At 44.2% G+C, this 22043-nt stretch overlaps 1 protein-coding gene across 1 annotated transcript; it reads left to right on the forward strand.

Annotated features, from left to right (window-relative positions):
• The first annotated feature begins 596 nt into the window (after positions 1-596).
• Positions 597-6652, forward strand: LOC140120592 (fetuin-B-like). Its single transcript, XM_072139571.1, has 7 exons — positions 597-854; positions 1458-1580; positions 2367-2454; positions 2575-2741; positions 3896-4009; positions 4674-4760; positions 6259-6652. Exons 1-7 carry the CDS (start codon positions 612-614, stop codon positions 6616-6618), a joined length of 1182 nt encoding a protein of 393 aa, XP_071995672.1. The 5' UTR covers positions 597-611; the 3' UTR covers positions 6619-6652.
• The last annotated feature ends 15391 nt before the right edge of the window (positions 6653-22043 follow it).

Raw genomic sequence — 22043 nt, forward strand, 5'->3', positions numbered from 1 at the left:
GATGCGCATTTCGCCATGGATTCTACAAAGCTTGGGTTATTACAGTGGATTGCTTTTGTGTAATAGGACACAAATAACTCTTAGGCTTAATTGATAAGAGCTGTATACCAGTGTACAATAAATGTCTGATGGATGAAAACCACCTTAATAGCTGTGTTATTATGTTTGGCAAAGTAATTTAAAGCATAATGGAAAACCAGCCAAGCCTCCTATAGTTAGAAGCGATCTGTATAAATCAGTTGGAGTCCATAAGATATGAGAAGTATCCCTAGTCTGCTCCAGGTTTTTCTGTTCCTATGATAAAAATTAATTGTTAATATGTGTATATACAAATAATGTATTTTTTAAATAAATGATATATGTGATAAGAATTCATTTGTGTATAAAATGCACAGTTGCCTAATTTTAAGTACACCATTCTGATTTTTGCCTTGTTGACCTGTTAAGATAAGAGAGCAAAACAGTGGATAACCACCCATTCTGCATAGTGAGTATTTGGCAAATCAAATATCCTCATAATCATTTACCTTCTATTTGTAGTTTGCTAAAAGTAAGGTCAAGGAAAAAGCAAGGGTCTGTATTAAAAGGCTATATAATAGAAGACATTTAGCATGAATGGTATATCAGGACAAGCATTTAACTTGCAGTGCTTGATCAATATGGAGCGGATACTTGTAGTAGCCTTGTTGGTTACGGTGTGTACTGCCACAAGCCCTCCATTTCCAAATATAATCCCTTTAGACTGCAATGCAACACAGATACAAACAGATCTGGCAGTGGACCTCATTAATAAAGATAGAAATGAGGGCTTTGTGTTGAGTCCAGTTCGAATTGAATCAGTTTTTCAGCAGGAGGTAAGTGACCTTCCTTAATGATGATTTCATTGTACTGTTTCACATAATAGATATAGGGACATTGAAATTCATGGCAAATGATCAATAATGAATAAATATTATACTATTAAGTAGATACATATATATTTGATTTTATCACTTGTTATAACATATATTGAAATTACTGTATATGATATAATAATCTCCTTTGTTACATCTTCAACATGTCAGCTTTGTATAACACTGCGGAAATCTTTGTGATTGAAATGTAAATGAATATTACCCATGTGTAACCCGAAGCTTAAAGCAGCCCATTGACACTAGACAGAAGCAGAACTTTAATAGTTGGGCAAAATTGATCATACAAGTCATGCATGTCCTAGGTCTAACAATATATTTTACCTTAATCTAGTTCTTTAGAAGTAGTAGAGATAGTTACAGAAATATCAGTCTAACACCCAAAGACATGCCATTAGAAACTCAAAGATCTAAAATAGAAATTCATAAGCCAGAAGCAACATTTTTCCATAGTTCCCTGGAATGATGATAACTTAATGTTGTTTGGTCAAGAAGAAATGTTTATTATTTACAGGATAGTTGTATTTGCTTATTTTTACATTTTAGTCTGTGAAACTGCGAGGAGCTTTTATCTACTACTTGGATTTTGATGTCATAGAAACAGAATGCCCTGTTGTGAGTGGAAAATCATGGAAAGACTGTTCTATTGATTTTCCATTTCATGAAATGGTAAGTATTATCTTGATTTCACAATGAAGATGAGTTGATTGTAACATGAGAATCATTTGTTACAGATCCTACAATTGGGCCATGTAACTAATAGTGATCTGCTTTTCAAAAGTTGAATTCACTGACTAGTATATGTCATATAATATTATATAAACACCCAATGTGGTCATTGAGATCTTATTGTCTGTATAAATGGGTATTACCATTAGTACTCTAACCAATGTCTTTTGAAAAGCACTCATGTGCATATCTCCTGGTCATATGGGAATCATCTGAAGTGCTAGAAGACTCTGCAACTACCAGGGACACCAGGAGCACAAGTAGAGGGAGTACACAGATGCAATTTGCAGTTTGCGTCCACCAAGACCATGCAATGCAACCCATGTTGACTAACCATTATTGTCTTCATCATAGTTACAAAGTCAATTTAATTTAACCTCATTTATTTCATCAATTTTTGACCACTGTGAAATAGTCAACTCCCCAAAAAATCTTTCCATTATGCCTAATTTCTGTCTAGTCTCCACAGCTGGTTTTGTCTCAAGATCTAACTTCACATCACTTTACATTCAGAGCATCCATTAAGGAAATCAAAGAGAAAACAAAAGAAAGGGCTCTGCTCCAAAGATTCATGGGTTTATAACCCTTTGATATACTTATTTGGCATTCAGGGGTCATTGTTTCAAAAATAGTGGTCAGGCTTTTACACACTTCACATGTTCATGAAATGTTTGCGCAAACAGCAAGTTGATTTCTCCTTACTTAGAACCTTTTTTTCTGCCAAAGGTATTTGGTCGCTGTAAAGCCACCATTTTCATATCCAGGACATGTAGAATTATGCAACTTGTGAATTACAACTGCACCCTTGGTACAGGTAAGAGCAACATGAGATAGAAGGTATTGTATATACAGTATGCATTGGTGGGAGGCATGAGCTTGTCAGCTGTTATGTTTAATCAATAAAGTGTTTTACTGACCCTATTATTATTATTAGTTCCCGACAGTGAACTTCATATGATTTGTCCAGACTGTCCTGCTCTAGTAAGGGACATCAGCCCTGATATTCAAGAAAAAGCTGATCGCCTAATTGAACAGTTCAATAAAGACAGCAACCAGATGCATCATTTCAAGGTGGATAATATCGCAAGAGTGAGAAGACAGGTAAGATGGGATCTGTGTACAGTTTAATCCACTGGCTCTTAGGGTATGCTTAATAATGACTCAACAAATGTGAACATACTCTAAATGTAACAGAAGTTTACTATGTAGTAGAAATTTACAGTAAATGTGTTACATCTTTTATGTTACATTCATTGTGTACATCTACAGAAAAAATCGGACATTACTAGCACCTTATTTTTTACTCACACAATCCACACAAGAGATACAATTGTTTCATTTGTTTAATGATCCAGTCATCATCTATATAATGACGAATAATACACATAACACTTTATTGGTTAGTTACTAGTTGCTATCTGCCTATACTATGAAGTGTTATGCAATGAAATGTGATAGATAGGAAGTAGAATGGCATGCAAACAAAGCAGATAATATAGTGTACACTGCAATCATTGAGAGGATGTTTGTGCATAGTCTACAATGTACACATCTCCTAATGGTAAGGAATAGTGTATGTTAGAGAGACAGTGTCACAGTGTGACAATGTCATCAGCTTTTAGAACACTAGAAAGCCCCCTTAGTTGAGGTATGCAATCTCCTTTCTGGTATTCTCTCTTTAATGTAAAATTGTGCATGTTTACCTTTTAAATAATGCCTCTAAAGTAATATGCAAATGAGCAAAACAGAGTTACTTTTTGAGATGAGACACACTAAGTGGGCATCTCTTTGGAAGTCCATTTCTTGGGCTATATAGTATAATTTTAAAGAAGAGAATTTCATCTTTCCAACCACAATCAGATTGTTGTTCTGGGAGCTACAGTACCAGAGATACAAGCAGATAAAGACAATAACAGGAACTGGATCTTTATCTGTTGCTCTCATTCTATGTCTTTAACTTCCTGTATCTCTACTTCTGTAGTTCCAGTTCACATGATGCCAAAAGCATGGCTCTCTGTAACTCCCATAAAAGTAAACCAAACAAGTCACAAGTGCAGAGTGAGGACCCACGTTCTGAAGCTCGCAGTGGGTTTCACCCATACTGTGAATGAAAATGTCTGTAATGAGAAAATAAGAGATGAAAGCTGAACAGTTAATATACCGAAAGTCATTACAACAAAGCCAATCCTGAACAACCCCAATTGGGCCTGCATTGTTCCCCATGAGCTCATGTTTCTTTTCTGCTTATTTTACAGTATGTGTTTGGACAATCTTACTTCTTTCAGTTTACTATTAAGGAAACAGAGTGTTTAAAAACACAAACTGAAGTAAATCTTGCCAACTGCAATTACCTCAAAGACCATGAAGCAGTAAGTTCTAGCAATCCCCATGTCACTTTCAACATGTTTGTTTAAGACAACAGAAAAATGTGAATAACATAACACTTGTTACACCATTGATGACATCTTAGCTTGTATTTAAAGGAAATTTATCATCACGTATGATAAACCAGGGGCATCTACTCATAGCTCAAGATACAGAGACCTCTTATATTTGTTATGCATGACCTCCTTCCATTTCAAGTCAACGTTAGAATTATGTTAATGAGCCATAAGTGCCATAGCATTTCTGGGTCTTTAGCTTTTGTCCACCAATAACTGAGTAACAGTAAGTCAACACACTATTGGAGCATCTTCTCCTGCAGCTGAACACATTGTAAACCACCAGAAACACCCTTTTTTCTTGAAAATACTCAATGGCCATCTGTTAACTGTTAATGGCCTGTTAATGGCCATCTTCACACAAGCAACAGATTTATTTTGCATAGATTTCTTGATGAATCCTGAAGAAGGCACCATTAATGTCAACCCTCAATTCTATCAAGTGCCAGCATGGGATATTTGTGTATATAAGTAGATATATAGATATGCTTTACATATACATGAACATGGCATGCAATGGTTTCACATGAGGGCTTTGCTATGTTTTCTTCATAATAAACAGCATACATAACTGCAGTGTTCTTTTCCACAGCATATTGGTTTCTGCAAAGGTAGTACTTTCACCAATATAGACAGAACAGAAGGTTTACATGTGACCTGTGAAATCTACAATCCTAGGGTAAGCTCCAAACATACTTTATACTATTAATAGATTTATAGTCATAGAATACTTGATATATATGTACAAGCCTTGATAAAGTCTCAATTCCTATAGCACGGCCATAAATTTGGACTTTCACCCCCTTATGCCACCTCCATGCCAAGTGGCCTATGAGAGGGATATCCTGTGCCAGCGCTTTAGGTTTTCACTGCCCTCATTCCTGGCACATATTTATACATGATTCTACATTAGGCAGAACTGTCCGGCCGCGCAGTCGGGAGCCAAAAATATTAAGAGGCTGGAGCCTCTTGCTATATCTAAATGTATTAAAGAGGCAGGGACAATGTGCCCATGCTTGATAAATCTCCCTCTGTAGTCACAGAGAAAGTCACATATAGGAGATTGATATTCTTCTTAATCATTGAGCTGGAGGTGATTATCCTTTTTCTTCGCTGTATAACCGGCCCATTGTCAGAATGAGAGTACAGGAGGGATGGTGAGCTGGCGATGCTTTCTGTTTTAAGGATTATATATTTAGGATTAGTGAAGATCCACGAGGTGTCGTCCGTTTTGGTAGGCGCTGCAACACTCAGTAATTTAATCGAAGTTTTGTATCCATAAAAAAGTTTAATTGATGGGTAAAACACAACCCGTTTCGGCTCTGGGCAGGAGCCTTTGTCAGGTAAAATTACATCCTCTGCGCTTTTTTTGTCTCTTTTCTCCTACTGGCCCTGTTGGTGTATGTTCGTGGATCTCCACATTAACTCACTCAACGCCAGCCCCTGTTCATATTTAGAATTAGCCATCACACATCACGTGCAGATAGCCTAAAGAGCATAAGAATGGAACTTATTCAAACAGTTGCTTTGGTAAAATCATAAACCTTTGACCTTTGCCAAGTGTGTTCCTGGCCTTACAATAAAAAACTTGAGATGCTGTTAGTGAACTATGTCAGAAGAGTTTCACAAATTTTTCATCTCAAAATATAAACTAGAATATTTCCATTCACTGACAAAAACTAGAACTAGAACGATTGTAAGGAATTTTCAGGCATATTAGACATTACCATACAGTTTCATTCTAATAAGTTAAAGGGTTTTTTTTTTTTAATGAAAAAAATTATATATATGGCTCGGGGGCTATAAAAACAACAAACCTTGTATACCCACTTCCTCCGGCGCTCTCATGGATCCAGCTCTCCAATGGATGCGGTGCTCCCCGACCACTGCCATGAACCTGTTCAGCTGGTATGTGGCTGTGGTCGGGACTCCACTGCTGGCCTTTTTATACAAACAGAGACACACCAGTAATGGGTGGCATTACAATGAGAGAAGAAAATAAGAGGTTTATTTTTTTATGGCCCCTCAGCCATAAATAACATTTTTTTATTCCAGGACAGCCTCTTTACTCAATATTGGAATAAACTCAGAAAATTTATTCATTTCCTTATATGTTTACATAACTTTACAGTTCCTTATGAGGTAGAGAAATTGATTTATATTGTTTGCCTTTTTAGGATGGTCAAAACCATCATGGACACAGACATTGTGACCCATCACATCATCACCATCACCATCACCATCATCATCATCATCACAATCATACCTCATCTAAAGATGGCAGTTCATCTGAAGAACATTTTGATCACAAACCATTCCAGAAAAGATCTAAAGGGTCAGTTCAGATGTATGACCTTTCTGATGAGGAAAAAGTGCCAGTTCCAACCATTGCCCGTCTTCCTCCACCACCACAGCATCCTGGAAATGATGGAAAGCATGATAATATTGAATTCCCAAGTGAGCAATCAAATCTGGAAACCTGTCCCGGAGAACCACTGGTTTACTTACCAGGAATGGTTAAAATGTATATTTTTTAATCAAGACTAATGCTATTTCTACAGTAATATAATGCTGTACACATTTTAAAAATTCTATAAAAGATGCATTTAAATAAAATATAGCATTTGTCAAACTCAATTTTGTTAAAGTTTCATCTAAATAAATCTTTTTTTTATTTTTAGGTCAGAATTAATGTTATTTTAGTTGTAGGTCAGTTTCACATGGTCAGTATTTGATAAGTATTTGGGATATGAAAGTATTTGAAAGCCTAAAGTAGAAATGGAGCCGAAACAGAGAACACATGAAAAACCTTTCATTATCCTTTTTCTCTGTAGGATCTAAGGGTGAAAGTGGTGACAAATATGGGCACAAACTGGCAACAAATTATGGAAATTTTATTCACTATCAGTAATAAGACAGAACTATAGTAACTCTATAATATAGTGTCCATGTACTGGAGTGTGACATTGGGAAAATCACTTGCAGAAAGACATTTAAAAGAAACCTTCCACAAGATTTCATACCAATAAACCAACATCACCCTTATATAAGAAATGTAATATCATTTTTAGCATTCCTTCTTTTATGTTAAAACTCAAAAAGAAATTAGGTGAAAACAATTAGTAATGGTTAGAGGCTCTAAGGGGGCTTAACTGTAGATGCCCTTATTTTGGGTACTATAGCAACTAGAACCATATCTTTAAACTGTATTAGGCTTTTGTGCTCAAAAAATAGCACCATTGCAATGTCCTGCTTCCCCTCCAGGCTCTCAGTATGACTAATCTCAGGCAAAAAGTGACTCATTTTGGATCATTTGTATATAACTTTAGAAGCAACTTTTTTATAGGTTAATGAATGAGTTTTAACATAAAAAAGGAAATCTTTAAACATACAAGCATTTCTCACTTCCACTAAGCAAAGCCACTGTTTACTCTATCAAGCTATTTCAGGAAATTATTTAAAGGGAACAACAATACAAGTAACAACACAATGGGGCACATTTACTTGCCTTTCCAACGGAGTTCACCCAAGGTACTGTCAGTGTATAATGCATTGTGCTGCTTTTCACTAAGATTTTGCGCCTGATTTCCTGCATGTGTATATTCCTCGCTCAGGTCCACCGGAGTTCACCTTCTTCTTCCTGGTGCATGTAAGTGCAATGTCTGGCGACACAATATGAAAGTTAAATCCCGCACTCAGTCTGAATCAGTCGGATCATACGACGGCCCGCCCCTCCGATTTCTGTCACATGGAAGCCTGCACAGCTGCGCCACAATCTGATCGCTTGCGCACAATCCCAACGCAAAACCCTGTTAAACACCTGTCAAAGCTGCGCAAATGCCGAAACCGATGAACAGTCCAACGAAAGTGCTATCGCAGACCTTTAGTAAAAAAGCCCCAATGTACCCCCACCAGTTCATATGTATTGTTCACAAAATCAGATCACACCACAAAATAGAGGAAACAAAAACAAATTGTAGAAAGCAAAAAACAGTTTATCAGATTCATTAAAATAAATTCATTTAAAAAGATAACATACACAGAAAAAGTCCACCAGTGGTCAAAATAACTAAATATACATAATATACACAGTAACCTGTATAGAGGTATAAAAGGTCTAGTCCCCAAAATAAGTCAAGGTATTTTCTTACAAACAAGCAGTGTTGGACTGGGTCGGCGGGGGGCTTGTGAATAACATAATAAACATACTGCCACGAGTTGCAGCACCTGGTGACAGCCGGCCCCAGGCATTGTCATCTTCATCTTGAAGTTGCATATGACATGTCTGGTCCGGGACTTTCATCGCGGACATTGGTGGTAAGCGGGAAGCAGCCACAGCCACAGTACACGGTATGGCACGTAATGACGCAATTACGCAGCCGTACATTCGTCATCTCGCTCTTCATTTCGGACCCAAAGAACTGAAGATGAGAGGACCGAGGACGTGCCAACGGTGCTTAGATAAGTTATTATGTTTTTTTCCTTTTTTTCCCCCACTTTCAGGCCAAAGAAGAATGGCGGGCAAAGGGGGATCCCGGGGAGCAATATTTATAAAAATGGATGAAGGGCAAAGGGGGCTCCAGGGGGCAGTATATACACCCCATTGTGTATATGAAATAGAAGGGGTTGGTGTATTATATATAAACAAGAGTACCCCCCTTTCATCTCATGTAAACCTTCTGGGGGGTTACTCTTGTTTATATATATATAGTACAGCAACTTCTTCCATATCATATACACAAGGTGGTGTATATACTGCCCCCTCCATTCCATCCTTTTAATAAATACTGCCCCCCCCCCGAGGGCCCCCTTTGCCCTAAAGTAGCAAATAGCCTGCCCCCAGTACTATACAGCCTGCAAACTCCATGTATTATACAGCCAGCCAGCCCCCATGGAGTTTACAGCCAGCCCCCAGTAGTATACAGCCAGCCAACCCCCAGTAGTATACAGCCAGCCTACCCCCATGTAGTATACAGCCAGCCAACCACATGTAGTATACAGACAGACAGCCCCCTTATAGTATACAGCCAGCCTGCCCCATGTACTATACAGCCAGCCAACCCCCAGTAGTATATAGCCGGCCAACCCCATGTAGTATACAACCAGCCAACGCCATGAAGTATACAGCCAGCCATCCCCCTTATAGTATACAGCCAGCCTGCCCCATATAGTATACAGCCAGCCAGGCCCCAGTAGTATACAGCCACCCAACCCCTAGTAGTATACAGCCAGCCAGCCCCCATTAGTATACAGCCAGCCCCCATACAGTATACAGACAGCCCCCAGTAGTATACAGACAGCCCCCAAGTAGTATACAGCCACCCAGCCCCCATGTAGTGTGCAGCCAGCCCCCAGTAGTATACAGCCATCCAACCCCCAGTAGTATACAGCTAGCCAGCCCCCATGTAGTATACAGCCAGCCAACCTCATGTAGTATACAGACAGACAGCCCCCATATAGTATACAGCCAGCCTGCCCCATGTAGTATACAGCCAGCCAACCCCCATTAGTATACAGCCAGCCAACCCCATGTAATATACAGCCAACCAACCCCCAGTAGTATACAGCCAGCCAACCCCATGTAGTATACAGCCAGCCAACCCCCAGTAGTATACAGCCAGCCAACCCCATGTAGTATACAGCCAGCCAACGCCATGTAGTATACAGCCAGCCCCCATAAGTATAAAGCCAGCAATCCCCCTTATAGTATACAGCCAGCCTGCCCCATGTAGTATACAGCCAGGCCCATTTTGAATACAGCCAACCCCATGTAATATACAGCCAGCCCCCATGTAGTATACAGACAGACAGCCCCCAGTAGTATACAGCAAGCCAGCCACATGTAGTATACAGCCATCCCCCTGTAGTATACAGCCTGCCCAGCCCCCTTAAGTATACAACCTGCCAGCCCCCTGTAGTATACAGCTTGCCAGCCCCATGTAGTTTACAGCCTGCCATCCCCCAGTAGTATACAGCCTGCCAGTTCTCTGTAGTATACAGCCTGCAAGCTCCCATGTAGTATACAGCCTGCCATCCCCCAGTAGTATACAGCCTGTCAGCCCCCAGTAGTATACAACCAGCCCCCAGTAGTATACAGCCTGTCAGCCCCCTGTAGTATACAACCAGCTTCCATGTAGTACACAGCCAGCCAACACCCAGTAGTATACACCCAGCCTGCCCCCATGTAGTATACAGCCAGACAGCCACCATGTAGTATATAGCAAACCAGCCCCCTATAGTATACAGACAGCTAGCCCCTTGTAGTATACAGCCAGCCCCTATAAGTATACAGCCTGCCAGCCCCCTGTAGTATACAGCTTGGCCAGCCCCCTGTAGTATACAGCTTGCCAGCCCCCATGTAGGATACAGCCTGTCAGCCCTCTGTAGTATACAGCCTGCCAGCCCCCATGTAGTGTACAGCCAGCCCCAGTACTATACAGCCTGCCAGCCCCCAGTACTATACAGCCTGCCAGCCCCCAGTAGTATACAGCTTGTCAGCCCCCTGTAGTATACAGCCAGCCTGCCCCCAGTAGTATACAACCAGCCCCCAGTAGTATACAGCTTGCCACCCCCCATGCAGTATACAGCCTGCCAGCCCCCTTGTAATATACAGCCAGCCTCCTGTAGTATACAGCCTGCCAGCCTCCTGTAGTATACAGCTTGCCCAGCCCCCATAAGTATACAGCTTGCCAGCCCCCTGTAGTATACAGCCTGCCAGCCCCCAGTAGTATACAGCTTGTCAGCCCCCTGTAGTATACAGCCAGCCTGCCTCCAGTAGTATACAACCAGCCCCCAGTAGTATACAGCCTGCCAGCCCCATGTAGTATACAGCCAGCCCCCTGTAGTATATCAATACCCAGTTTCAAACATGCACTAAACTCAATAAGCTAGAATTTGCAATTATTTCAGGACTTCTATGCCACCGGCATGGCACAGAAGCCCTGATAAATAGCCCCCTAACTCCCCATAAAATCACCATTTTCTGTTCACTTCTGCCTTATCTTTGCATAAAATCTTCGTATTATATTCTGATGCGATTGAAGATGGCATCTGCTTGGTATGGCCTCCAAGAGAACATCATGTCCGAAACAGCCTTTAAGGGAGTACATTACATTCCTTGACCATGATCTATAAAGAGACTGGAGATGGATATATATATATACACTAATGGATGTTGTTCACTGTGTTATATTTATGGATGTATTGTTATGTAATTTTTTTGTAAAGATGCACCTGATATGATCACATGATGTTGTCCATATACACTCACCGGCCACTTTATTAGGTACACCATGCTAGTAACGGGTTGGACCCCCTTTTGCCTTCAGAACTGCCTCAATTCTTCGTGGCATAGATTCAACAAGGTGCTGGAAGCATTCCTCAGAGATTTTGGTCCATATTGACATGATGGCATCACACAGTTGCCGCAGATTTGTCAGCTGCACATCCATGATGCGAATCTCCCGTTCCACCACATCCCAAAGATGCTCTATTGGATTGAGATCTGGTGACTGTGGAGGCCATTTGAGTACAGTGAACTCATTGTCATGTTCAAGAAACCAGTCTGAGATGATTCCAGCTTTATGACATGGCGCATTATCCTGCTGAAAGTAGCCATCAGATGTTGGGTACATTGTGGTCATAAAGGGATGGACATGGTCAGCAACAATACTCAGGTAGCCTGTGGTGTTGCAACGATGCTCAATTGGTACCAAGGGGCCCAAAGAGTGCCAAGAAAATATTCCCCACACCATGACACCACCACCACCAGCCTGAACCGTTGATACAAGGCAGGATGGATCCATGCTTTCATGATGTTGACGCCAAATTCTGACCCTTTCATCCGAATGTCGCAGCAGAAATCGAGACTCATCAGACCAGGCAACGTTTTTCCAATCTTCTACTGTCCAATTTCGATGAGCTTGTGCAAATTCTAGCCTCAGTTTCCTGTTCTTAGCTGAAAGGAGTGGCACCCGGTGTGGTCTTCTGCTGCTGTAGCCCATCTGCCTCAAAGTTCGATGTACTGTGCGTTCAGAGATGCTCTTCTGCCTACCTTGGTTGTAACCGGTGGTGATTTGAGTCACTGTTGCCTTTCTATCAGCTCGAACCAGTCTGCCCATTCTCCTCTGACCTCTGGCATCAACAAGGCATTTCCGCCCACAGAACTGCCGCTCACTGGATGTTTTTTCTTTTTCGGACCATTCTCTGTAAACCCTAGAGATGGTTGTGCCTAAAAATCCCATTAGATCAGCAGTTTCTGAAATACTCAGACCAGCCCTTCTGGCACCAACAACCATGCCACGTTCAAAGGCACTCAAATCACCTTTCTTCCCCATACTGATGCTCGGTTTGAACTGCAGGAGATTGTCTTGACCATGTCTACATGCCTAAATGCACTGGGTTGCCGCCATGTGATTGGCTGATTAGAAATTAAGTGTTAACGAGCAGTTGGACAGGTGTACCTAATAAAGTGGCCGGTGAGTGTATATATATATATATAAAATATATCGATATATCCTACTAACATTACAGATACTGTTTATGCATATTAATCACTTATACTAATCTATAACCAATTGAAACTACATTTAGCATCTAGAAGGGTGACTCCCACTCAAGATCAATAAAAGTGCTGTAGCTGAACAATAAACTGGTTCTATATGCATGCTTTACTTTATTATAGCTTGATTTGAGGCAGAGATAAATACACGAGTACACAGATTTTTGTATTTGATTCAAAACAGTAGCTGTACATTCAGTACACAGATACAAACTTACTTATTTGATTAACGTGGGAGGGCATTGTTACTACTTTGGCTATCCAAGGGGAACTGTTAACACCTATGCGCTTAGTGGAGGCCCGGTTTAATGTAGCACTGGCCCCTATACAGTTCTATGGCCTCCACCGAGCGCATACGTTGCTCAGCAGGAAGCAGCAGGATGCATAGTTTTTACACAGTAAACTGGCCAGACGGAGGCAACAACTATGCCACTGTCGGCCAGTACAATTCTTTGTTTAGGCTGAATGTATTCTTTAGGAGTTTTCCTGTTATATACACTCAGCGTGTGCACAAAAAAAGGTGTCAACCTAGTCTTAATATTTAAGCCACTATGAGGGCAATGTTGCTGTTATTGCCATTATGTTCCCATATTAGTACTATTAGTACAGGGGAGAAAGAGACCAGTACGACTAAGACTCCACTTCTATTACAGGGAGCACTTTAATATTTAAGGCAGCAATATTCCACTATTATTAACAGCAACATCATAAGTAGTAATGGGAACTTGCTTTATTTGGGGATATTCTAACAAATGAGGCACTATGGGGTCATAACTACTGATGGGATATGTGAAAGGGTACTATTACTGTTGAGGGAGAATCATTATCTTAGGTGGCACATTTGGGCCCTTTTACAATGGAGCGTGCTGACATTGAAGTATTTAGTAACATTATAGTAAATCAATATACAGAAAGAAGGATAGCGACATTCACCTCTAGCCGTCATGGGCTTGAAAAAGCACCACTTGGAGCGAAACGGACCATTGTCTTTGTAGTATTGCACCTCCCTGTGTGTGTTGTCCACTGACAAAAAAGATTGCACGGTAAGTGCTGCTATCCTTCTTTCTGTATCATGGCTGAGCTGGCTGTGAGTGCACGCCTGTGTTTCCTGACCCCTCTATCCTGCACAAAGTTGTGCCCTAGATTGTTCTAATAGCTGGCAGTGCCTGTGTATTTCTTTTTTACTTTGCACATATGGTAAATCAGTATTGATGCTGAAAGCATTGTGGCTGGCATTGTGTCAGCTTTCATGCAACAGAAATTGGGGGACGGGCCATCAGATGATCCGACTGATTTGGACAGAGCGCAGGATTTAATATTCAAATTGTATCGTAACCGATGCACTTACATAGAGGGCCGCATCTGCCATTGGGCAAGATGAAAATCTTGTTTTAGGCGGCAGATATCAGAGGCGGCAGAATGGCAGCCTGGGTGATTTAGGAGGCAGCCCGTGACCTGTTCTATCACCCAGCAGAAGTTCCTTCTCTGCTCCCACCTGCACAGGTCATATACTATTCAGTAAGTATCCTTTTGGCTACCAAGCTACCATGACGTTCCCCAATCTTATTGGCAGGAGTGCATAAAGCCACCATGACGTTGTGGAACGTCATGACTTATATCTGTCACTTTGACAAAACGCAGGGTAACAGGATTGATCCTGTCGTTTCTGAGAGCCAAGGCTCTAAGCATAGAATAGAAGTTCCCCCCCTCTCAAGTGATTGCTGTGACTTGGTATATCAAAGTGTTCTAAAGTTATTACACTTTAAATTGACTCATGTCAGATTAGAAAAATATGGCTGTGTCCATATGGTCAAAATAGGCTTAGTCCGTAAGGGGTTAACTGACAATAGAAGGCCATGTGACCTTCTCCTGTCCCAAGTGAAAGAGAAGATTTTTTAGTGGTATCTAGCCCTATGTGATAGCAGGAGCCAGGAAGCGGCTTATTTATACTCTGTAGACCAGGCTACTAGGGGAAGAGTGAGGACAAATAGCTGCCACTTATTCTGCCCCTGTTCATACTCTGTTCAGAGCCCTCCTCCCCCTCCATGTTAATGCAGAATATTACTGCAGGTCAGAGAAGAAGAGGGAGCAGGGTGATGGTGGCTGTGCTACACCTTGGGTCTTGGAGTGAGATGTATCCTCCACCTCCCAGAGAGGGAGAAAATACTTATCTCATGAGCTAAACAATTGATAAATATGGGCATGTGTATGAGTGATTGTCTACATACAAACATTTAAATAGGCCTGTGTATACAGCATTGGGGAAGAGGGTCGCCATTTGAATTTTTGCCTCAGGCAGCAAAAAGGCTAGAATCAGCCCTGCTTACATACACCCGGCAGAAGAAGGTGAATTACGGCGGACCTGAGCGGGGAAGCGACAGATGCAGGAAATCGGGCGCACAATCTTTGTGAATCGTGCCGGAGTGCATGATTGTGGGACAATGCACAGCGGGGATCACACGGGACTGAGTAAGTAAATGTGTCCCATGGTCTTCTACTGTCGCTTAATAGTTAAAATTAGAGATGAGCGAACACTAAAATGCTCGGGTACTCGTTATTCGAGACGAACTTTTCCCGATGCTCGAGTGCTCGTCTCGAATAACGAACCCCATTGAAGTCAATGGGAGACTCGAGCATTTTTCAAGGGGACCAAGGCTCTGCACAGGGAAGCTTGGCCAAACACCTGGGAACCTCAGAAAAGGATGGAAACACCACGGAAACAGCAGGGGCAGCATGCATGGATGCCTCTGAGGCTGCATAATCGCACCATTATGCCAAAATTATGGGCAACAGCATGGCCATGACAGAGTGACAGAATGAAGCTAGATAGCATCTAAAACATCCAATAATTGACCCTGACACTATAGGGGACGGCATGCAGAGGCAGCGGCAGCAGGCTAGAGAGTGTCATGGCGACATACCCTAAATGGACTCAGGCTTCAAACCAATGGGTGGCAGAGAGGAACCAAAGGAGGTGAGCAAGAAGCGCTCAAATAATATCGGTACATGATAAAAGTTTGCCAGTATATTTTGTGGATTACACAGCAGGGTGGCGACAAAGTTAACATGGAAGCCATGAAAACAACCCAAAATTCTGCCTGACACAGCTCGTTTGATAAGGGGACCATGTATGGAGGCAGTGAACTAGTAGTAGATTAAAGGTGCTGCAGTTAAAACTATGTTAGTTGGATCTTGGCATGGAGCTGGCGCTCCGCTGCCAGGCGAGCTTTCGCCAATCCAAGCCCCTGTCTATAGGCTACTCCCCAAACAGCACTTCTAAGAACCTTTTGTATAAGATCAAGTGTAGTAGCGTTCTTATAAGTTTAGGATATGGCGGGTGAGGGGAATGTAAACAGATGCGCAAGAAGCGCTGAAATAATATCCCTAAATGGTAAAAGTTTGCAAGTATATTTTGGGGATTACACAGCAGGGTGGCGACAAAGTTAACAACTTTGATGTGGAATGCCCTGTAATAGCTCTTGGGCGGTGTGCCTTTTATCGCCTAGGCTCAGCAGTTTCAGCACCGCCTGCTGTCGCTTAGCGACGGCACTGCTGCTGTGCCTAGAGCTACCGACTGATGGCGCCATGCCCACGGATGGTAATTCGGAGGAGGAGGAGGTGGAGGAGGGGTGGGAGGAGGTATAGTAGGCCTTTGAGACCTGGACCGAGGTAGGCCCCGCAATTCTCTGCGTCGGCAGTATATGACCAGCCCCAGGGTCAGACTCGGTCCCAGCCTGCACCAAGTTAAGTGTAGTAGCGTTCTTATAAGTTTGGGATATGGCGGGTGAGGGGAATGTAAACAGATGCGCAAGAAGCGCATGATGCGCATGGAGCTGGCGTTCCGCTGCCAGGCGAGCTTTCGCCAATCCAAGCCCCTGTCTCTAGGCTACTCCCCAAACAGCACTTCTAAGAACCTTTTGTATAAGATCAAGTGTAGTAGCGTTCTTATAAGTTTAGGATATGCCGGGTGAGGGGAATGTAAACAGATGCGCAAGAAGCGCTGAAATAATATCCCTAAATGGTAAAAGTTTGCCAGTATATTTTGTGGATAACACAGCAGGGTGGCGACAAAGTTAACAACTTTGATGTGGAATCCATGAAAACAACCCAAATTTCTGCCTGACACACCTCGTTTGATAAAGGGACGATGTATGGAGGCAGCTATATGGACGACTTTTGGAGGTAGCAATGGAGACAACGTGTGGAGGCTGCTATGGAGACAATTTAATTTGGATAGTGCCTGTATGTGGCAGTCCCAAACATTTTTCAAACCAGAGGAGCAGGTAGGTGGCCCTCCAGTAAAATGGGATAGATTGAGTGCCTGTATGTGGCAGTCCCAAAAATGTTTCAAACCAGAGGAGCAGGTAGGTGGCCCTCCAGTAAAATGGAATAGATTGAGTGCCTGTATGTGGCAGTCCCAAAAATTGTTCAAACCAGAGGAGCAGGTAGGTGGCCCTGCAGTAAAATGGAATAGATTGAGTGCCTGTATGTGGCAGTCCCAAAAATTGTTCAAACCAGAGGAGCAGGTAGGTGGCCCTGCAGTAAAATGGAATAGATTGAGTGCCTGTATGTGGCAGTCCCAAAAATGTTTCAAACCAGAGGAGCAGGTAGGTGGCCCTCCAGTAAAATGGAATAGATTGAGTGCCTGTATGTGGCAGTCCCAAAAATTGTTCAAACCAGAGGAGCAGGTAGGTGGCCCTGCAGTAAAATGGAATAGATTGAGTGCCTGTATGTGGCAGTCCCAAAAATTTTTTAAAACAGAGGACCGGGTAGGTGGCCCTCCAGAAAAATGGAATAGATTGAGTGCCTGTATGTGGCACTCACAAAAATTGTTTCAAACAGAGGACCGGGTAGGTGGCCCTCCAGAAAAATTAAATGCATGAAGTACTATAGCAAGAGCCAGTGGGCCCTGTCAAAAAATAGCCATTTTCCTCTGCTTTACTGTACAAAGAGGAGAAGAAGGAGGAAAATGAGGAGGAGGAGGAGGAGTGGATCAATTATTCAGGTTGAGCTTCCTTCACCTGGTGGAGATTGGAAATTCTGAGAAATCCAGCCTTTATTCATTTTAATAAGCGTCAGCCTGTCAGCGCTGTCAGTCGACAGGCGTGTACGCTTATCGGTGATGATGCCACCAGCTGCACTGAAAACCCGCTCGGACAAGACGCTAGCGGCAGGGCAGGCAAGAACCTCCAAGGCGTACAGCGCCAGTTCGTGCCACATGTCCAGCTTTGAAACCCAGTAGTTGTAGGGAGCTGTGTGATCATTTAGGACGATGGTATGGTCAGCTACGTACTCCCTCACCATCTTTCTGTAAAGATCAGCCCTACTCTGCCGAGACTGGGGACAGGTGACAGTGTCTTGCTGGGGTGACATAAAGCTGGCAAAAGCCTTGTAAAGCGTACCCTTGCCAGTGCTGGACAAGCTGCCTGCTCGCCTACTCTCCCTCGCTACTTGTCCCGCAGAACTACGCACTCTGCCGCTAGCGCTGTCAGAAGGGAAATACTGTTTCAGCTTGTGCACCAGGGCCTGCTGGTATTCATGCATTCTCACACTCCTTTCCTCTCCAGGGATGAGAGTGGGAAGATTTTGCTTGTACCGTGGGTCCAGGAGAGTGAACACCCAGTAATCGGTGCTGGAATAAATTCTTTGAACGCGAGGGTCACGGGATAGGCAGCCTAGCATGAAATCTGCCATATGCGCCAGAGTACCAACGCGTAAGAATTCACTCCCCTCACTGGCCTGACTGTCCATTTCCTCCTCCTCCAACTCCTCCAACTCCTCTTCTTCTGCCCATACACGCTGAACAGTGAAGGACTCAACAATGGTCCCCTCTTGTGTCTCGCCAACATTCTCCTCCTCTTCCTCCTCATCCTCCTCCACCTCCACCTCCTCCGATATGCGCTGAGAAACAGACCTCAGGGTGCTTTGGCTATCAACAAGGGAATATTCTTCCCCCGTCTCTTGTGACGAGCGCAAAGCTTCCGACTTCATGCTGACCAGAGAGTTTTTCAACAGGCCAAGCAGCGGGATGGTGAGGCTGATGATGGCGGCATCGCCACTGACCATCTGTGTTGACTCAGTTACTCAGCACCTGACAGATATCAGACATCCACGTCCACTCCTCATTGTAGACTTGAGGAAGCTGACTGACCTGACTACCAGTTCTGGTGGAAGTTGACATCTGGCAGTCTACAATCGCTCTGCGCTGCTGGTAAACTCTGGATAACATGGTCAGTGTTGAATTCCACCTCGTGGGCACGTCGCACAACAGTCGGTGAGCGGGCAGTTGGAGGCGGCGCTGCGCTGCCCTGAGAGTGGCAGCATCTGGGCTGGACTTCCTGAAATGCGCACAGATGCGGCGCACCTTCGTGAGCAAATCAGACAGATTGGGGTATGTCTTGAGGAAACGCTGCACTATCAGATTTAACACATGGGCCAGGCATGGCACATGTGTCAGTCTGCCGAGTTGCAGAGCCGCCACCAGGTTACGGCCGTTGTCACACACAACCATTCCCGGCTTGAGGTTCAGCGGTGCCAGCCACAGATCAGTCTGCGCCGTGATGCCCTGTAATAGCTCTTGGGCGGTGTGCCTTTTGTCGCCTAGGCTCAGCAGTTTGAGCACCGCCTGCTGTCGCTTAGCGACGGCACTGCTGCTGTGCCTAGAGCTACCGACTGATGGCGCCGTGCCCACGGATGGTAGTTCGGAGGAGGAGGTGGAGGAGGGGTGGGAGGAGGAGGAGGCATAGTAGGCCTGAAACACCTGGACCGAGGTAGGCCCCGCAATCCTCGGCGTCGGCAGTATATGAGCAGCCCCAGGGTCAGACTCGGTCCCAGCCTCCACCAAGTTAACCCAATGTGCCGTCAGCGATATATAGTGGCCCTGCCCGGCAGCACTCGTCCACGTGTCCGTGGTCAGGTGGACCTTGTCAGAAACGGCGTTGGTCAGGGCACGGATGATGTTGTCTGACACGTGCTGGTGCAGGGCTGGGACGGCACATCGGGAAAAGTAGTGGCGGCTGGGGACCGAATACCGAGGGGCGGCCGCCGCCATGAGGTTGCGAAAGGCCTCGGTCTCTACTAGCCTATAGGGCAGCATCTCCAGGCTAAGCAATCTGGAGATGTGCACATTAAGGGCTTGGGCGTGCGGGTGGGTTGCACTATATTTGCGTTTCCGCTCCAGCGTCTGGGGTATGGAGAGCTGAACGCTGGTGGATGCTGTGGAGGATCGTGGAGGCGACGATGGGGTTTTTGTGCCAGGGTCCTGGGCAGGGGGCTGACTAGCAGCTGACACAGGGGAAGGAGCAGTGGTGTGCACGGCCGGAGGTGAACGGGCTTGTTGCCACTGAGTGGGGTGCTTAGCATTCATATGCCTGCGCATACTGGTGGTAGTTAAGCTAGTAGTGGTGGAACCCCTGCTGAGCCTGGTTTGGCAAATGTTGCACACCACAGTCCGTCGGTCATCCGGTGTTTCCTTAAAGAACCTCCACACTTCTGAAGATCTAGCCCTCGCCGCAAGAGCCCTCACCACGGGAGCTTCACTAGTTGACAGTGGCGCTGATGCACCAGCTCTGGCCCTGCCTCTCCGTCTGGCCCCACCACTGCCTCTTCCAACCTGTTCAGGTCGAGGACTCTCCTCCGTCTCAGAAGCACTGTGTTCACCCGGCCTCTCAACCCAGCTTGGGTCTGTCACCTCATCATCCTCCGATCCCTCAGTCTGCTCCCCCCTCGGACTTCCTGCCCTGACAACAACTTCCCCACTGTCTGACAACCGTGTCTCCTCATCGTCGGACACCTCTTTACACACTTCCACTACGTCAAGAAGGTCATCATCACCCACAGACTGTGACTGGTGGAAAACCTGGGCATCGGAAAATTGCTCAGCAGCAACCGGACAAGTGGTTTGTGACTGTGGGAAGGGTCCAGAAAACAGTTCCTCAGAGTATGCCGGTTCAAATGCCAAATTTTCCTGGGAGGGGGCAGACTGGGGGGGAGGAGGCTGAGGTGCAGGAGCTGGAGGAGTGGGGATTTCGGTGACATGGGTGGACTGCGTGGAAGACTGACTGGTGGTGGACAAATTGCTCGAAGCATTGTCAGCAATCCACGACATCACCTGTTCGCACTGTTCTGGCCTCAACAGTGCTCTACCACGAGTCCCAGTAACTTCAGACATGAACCTAGGGAGTGTAGCTCTGCGGCGTTCCCCTGCTCCCTCATCAGCAGGTGGTGTCTCACCCCGCCCAGGACCACGGCCTCTGACCCCTGCAGTAGTTGGACGCCCACGTCCCCGCCCTCGTCCTCTACCCCTAGCCCTCGGGTTAAACATTTTTAAAATGAGAGTTATAACTTTTTTTTTTTTTTTACTTCTTTTTGTTTTTTTTGGTGTTTTTTTGTGTTTTTTTTTTTTTTTTGTGTTTTTTGTTTTTTTTTGAGTTTTTAAAACCAAACAATCCTATCCTATTGCTATGGCTATTTTCTAGCCAAGTATCAAAGGAAGCACACTACTATGCCAGATGAGATGACACTGAGTTATTGCCTAATAGAAATCCAACCCCTACTGAATTTTGCCACTTCGGCCTTTGCTATGGATATGTGCGCCACTAAGCGCAGAACACAGCGGTCGCAAGTCTCACTACAAATTGCTCAGAATTGGCAAGTACATGCACTGCAGAAACTACAGCCACCAGCAGATCAACCAGAAATCAAATATATAGAACGCTACTGTAGGCTTCAAGAAGCTGTTTGTATTCTCCTATGGCTATTTTCTAGCCAAGTATCAAAGGAAGCACACTACTATGCCAGATGAGATGACACTGAGTTATTGCCTAATAGAAATCCAACCCCTACTGAATTTTGCCACTTCGGCCTTTGCTATGGATATGTGCGCCACTAAGCGCAGAACACAGCGGTCGCAAGTCTCACTACAAATTGCTCAGAATTGGCAAGTACATGCACTGCAGAAACTACAGCCACCAGCAGATCAACCAGAAATCAAATATATAGAACGCTACTGTAGGCTTCAAGAAGCTGTTTGTATTCTCCTATGGCTATTTTCTAGCCAAGTATCAAAGGAAGCACACTACTATGCCAGATGAGATGACACTGAGTTATAGCCTAATAGAAATCCAACCCCTACTGAATTTTGCCACTTCGGCCTTTGCTATGGATATGTGCGCCACTAAGCGCAGAACACAGCGGTCGCAAGTCTCACTACAAATTGCTCAGAATTGGCAAGTACATGCACTGCAGAAACTACAGCCACCAGCAGATCAACCAGAAATCAAATATATAGAACGCTACTGTAGGCTTCAAGAAGCTGTTTGTATTCTCCTATGGCTATTTTCTAGCCAAGTATCAAAGGAAGCACACTACTATGCCAGATGAGATGACACTGAGTTATTGCCT

This window comes from Engystomops pustulosus, chromosome 3 (genome assembly GCF_040894005.1).
Source record: "Engystomops pustulosus chromosome 3, aEngPut4.maternal, whole genome shotgun sequence".
Lineage (NCBI taxonomy): Eukaryota > Metazoa > Chordata > Amphibia > Anura > Leptodactylidae > Engystomops > Engystomops pustulosus.

Bases quoted from the DNA above. Each gene is read 5' to 3' on its own strand.
- LOC140120592 (XM_072139571.1), top strand. From the start codon at position 612: ATGAATGGTATATCAGGACAAGCATTTAACTTGCAGTGCTTGATCAAT. The intron at 855-1,457 runs GTAAGTGACCTT...TTTACATTTTAG, and splicing joins AATCAGTTTTTCAGCAGGAG to TCTGTGAAACTGCGAGGAGC. The intron at 2,742-3,895 runs GTAAGATGGGAT...CTTATTTTACAG, and splicing joins TCGCAAGAGTGAGAAGACAG to TATGTGTTTGGACAATCTTA.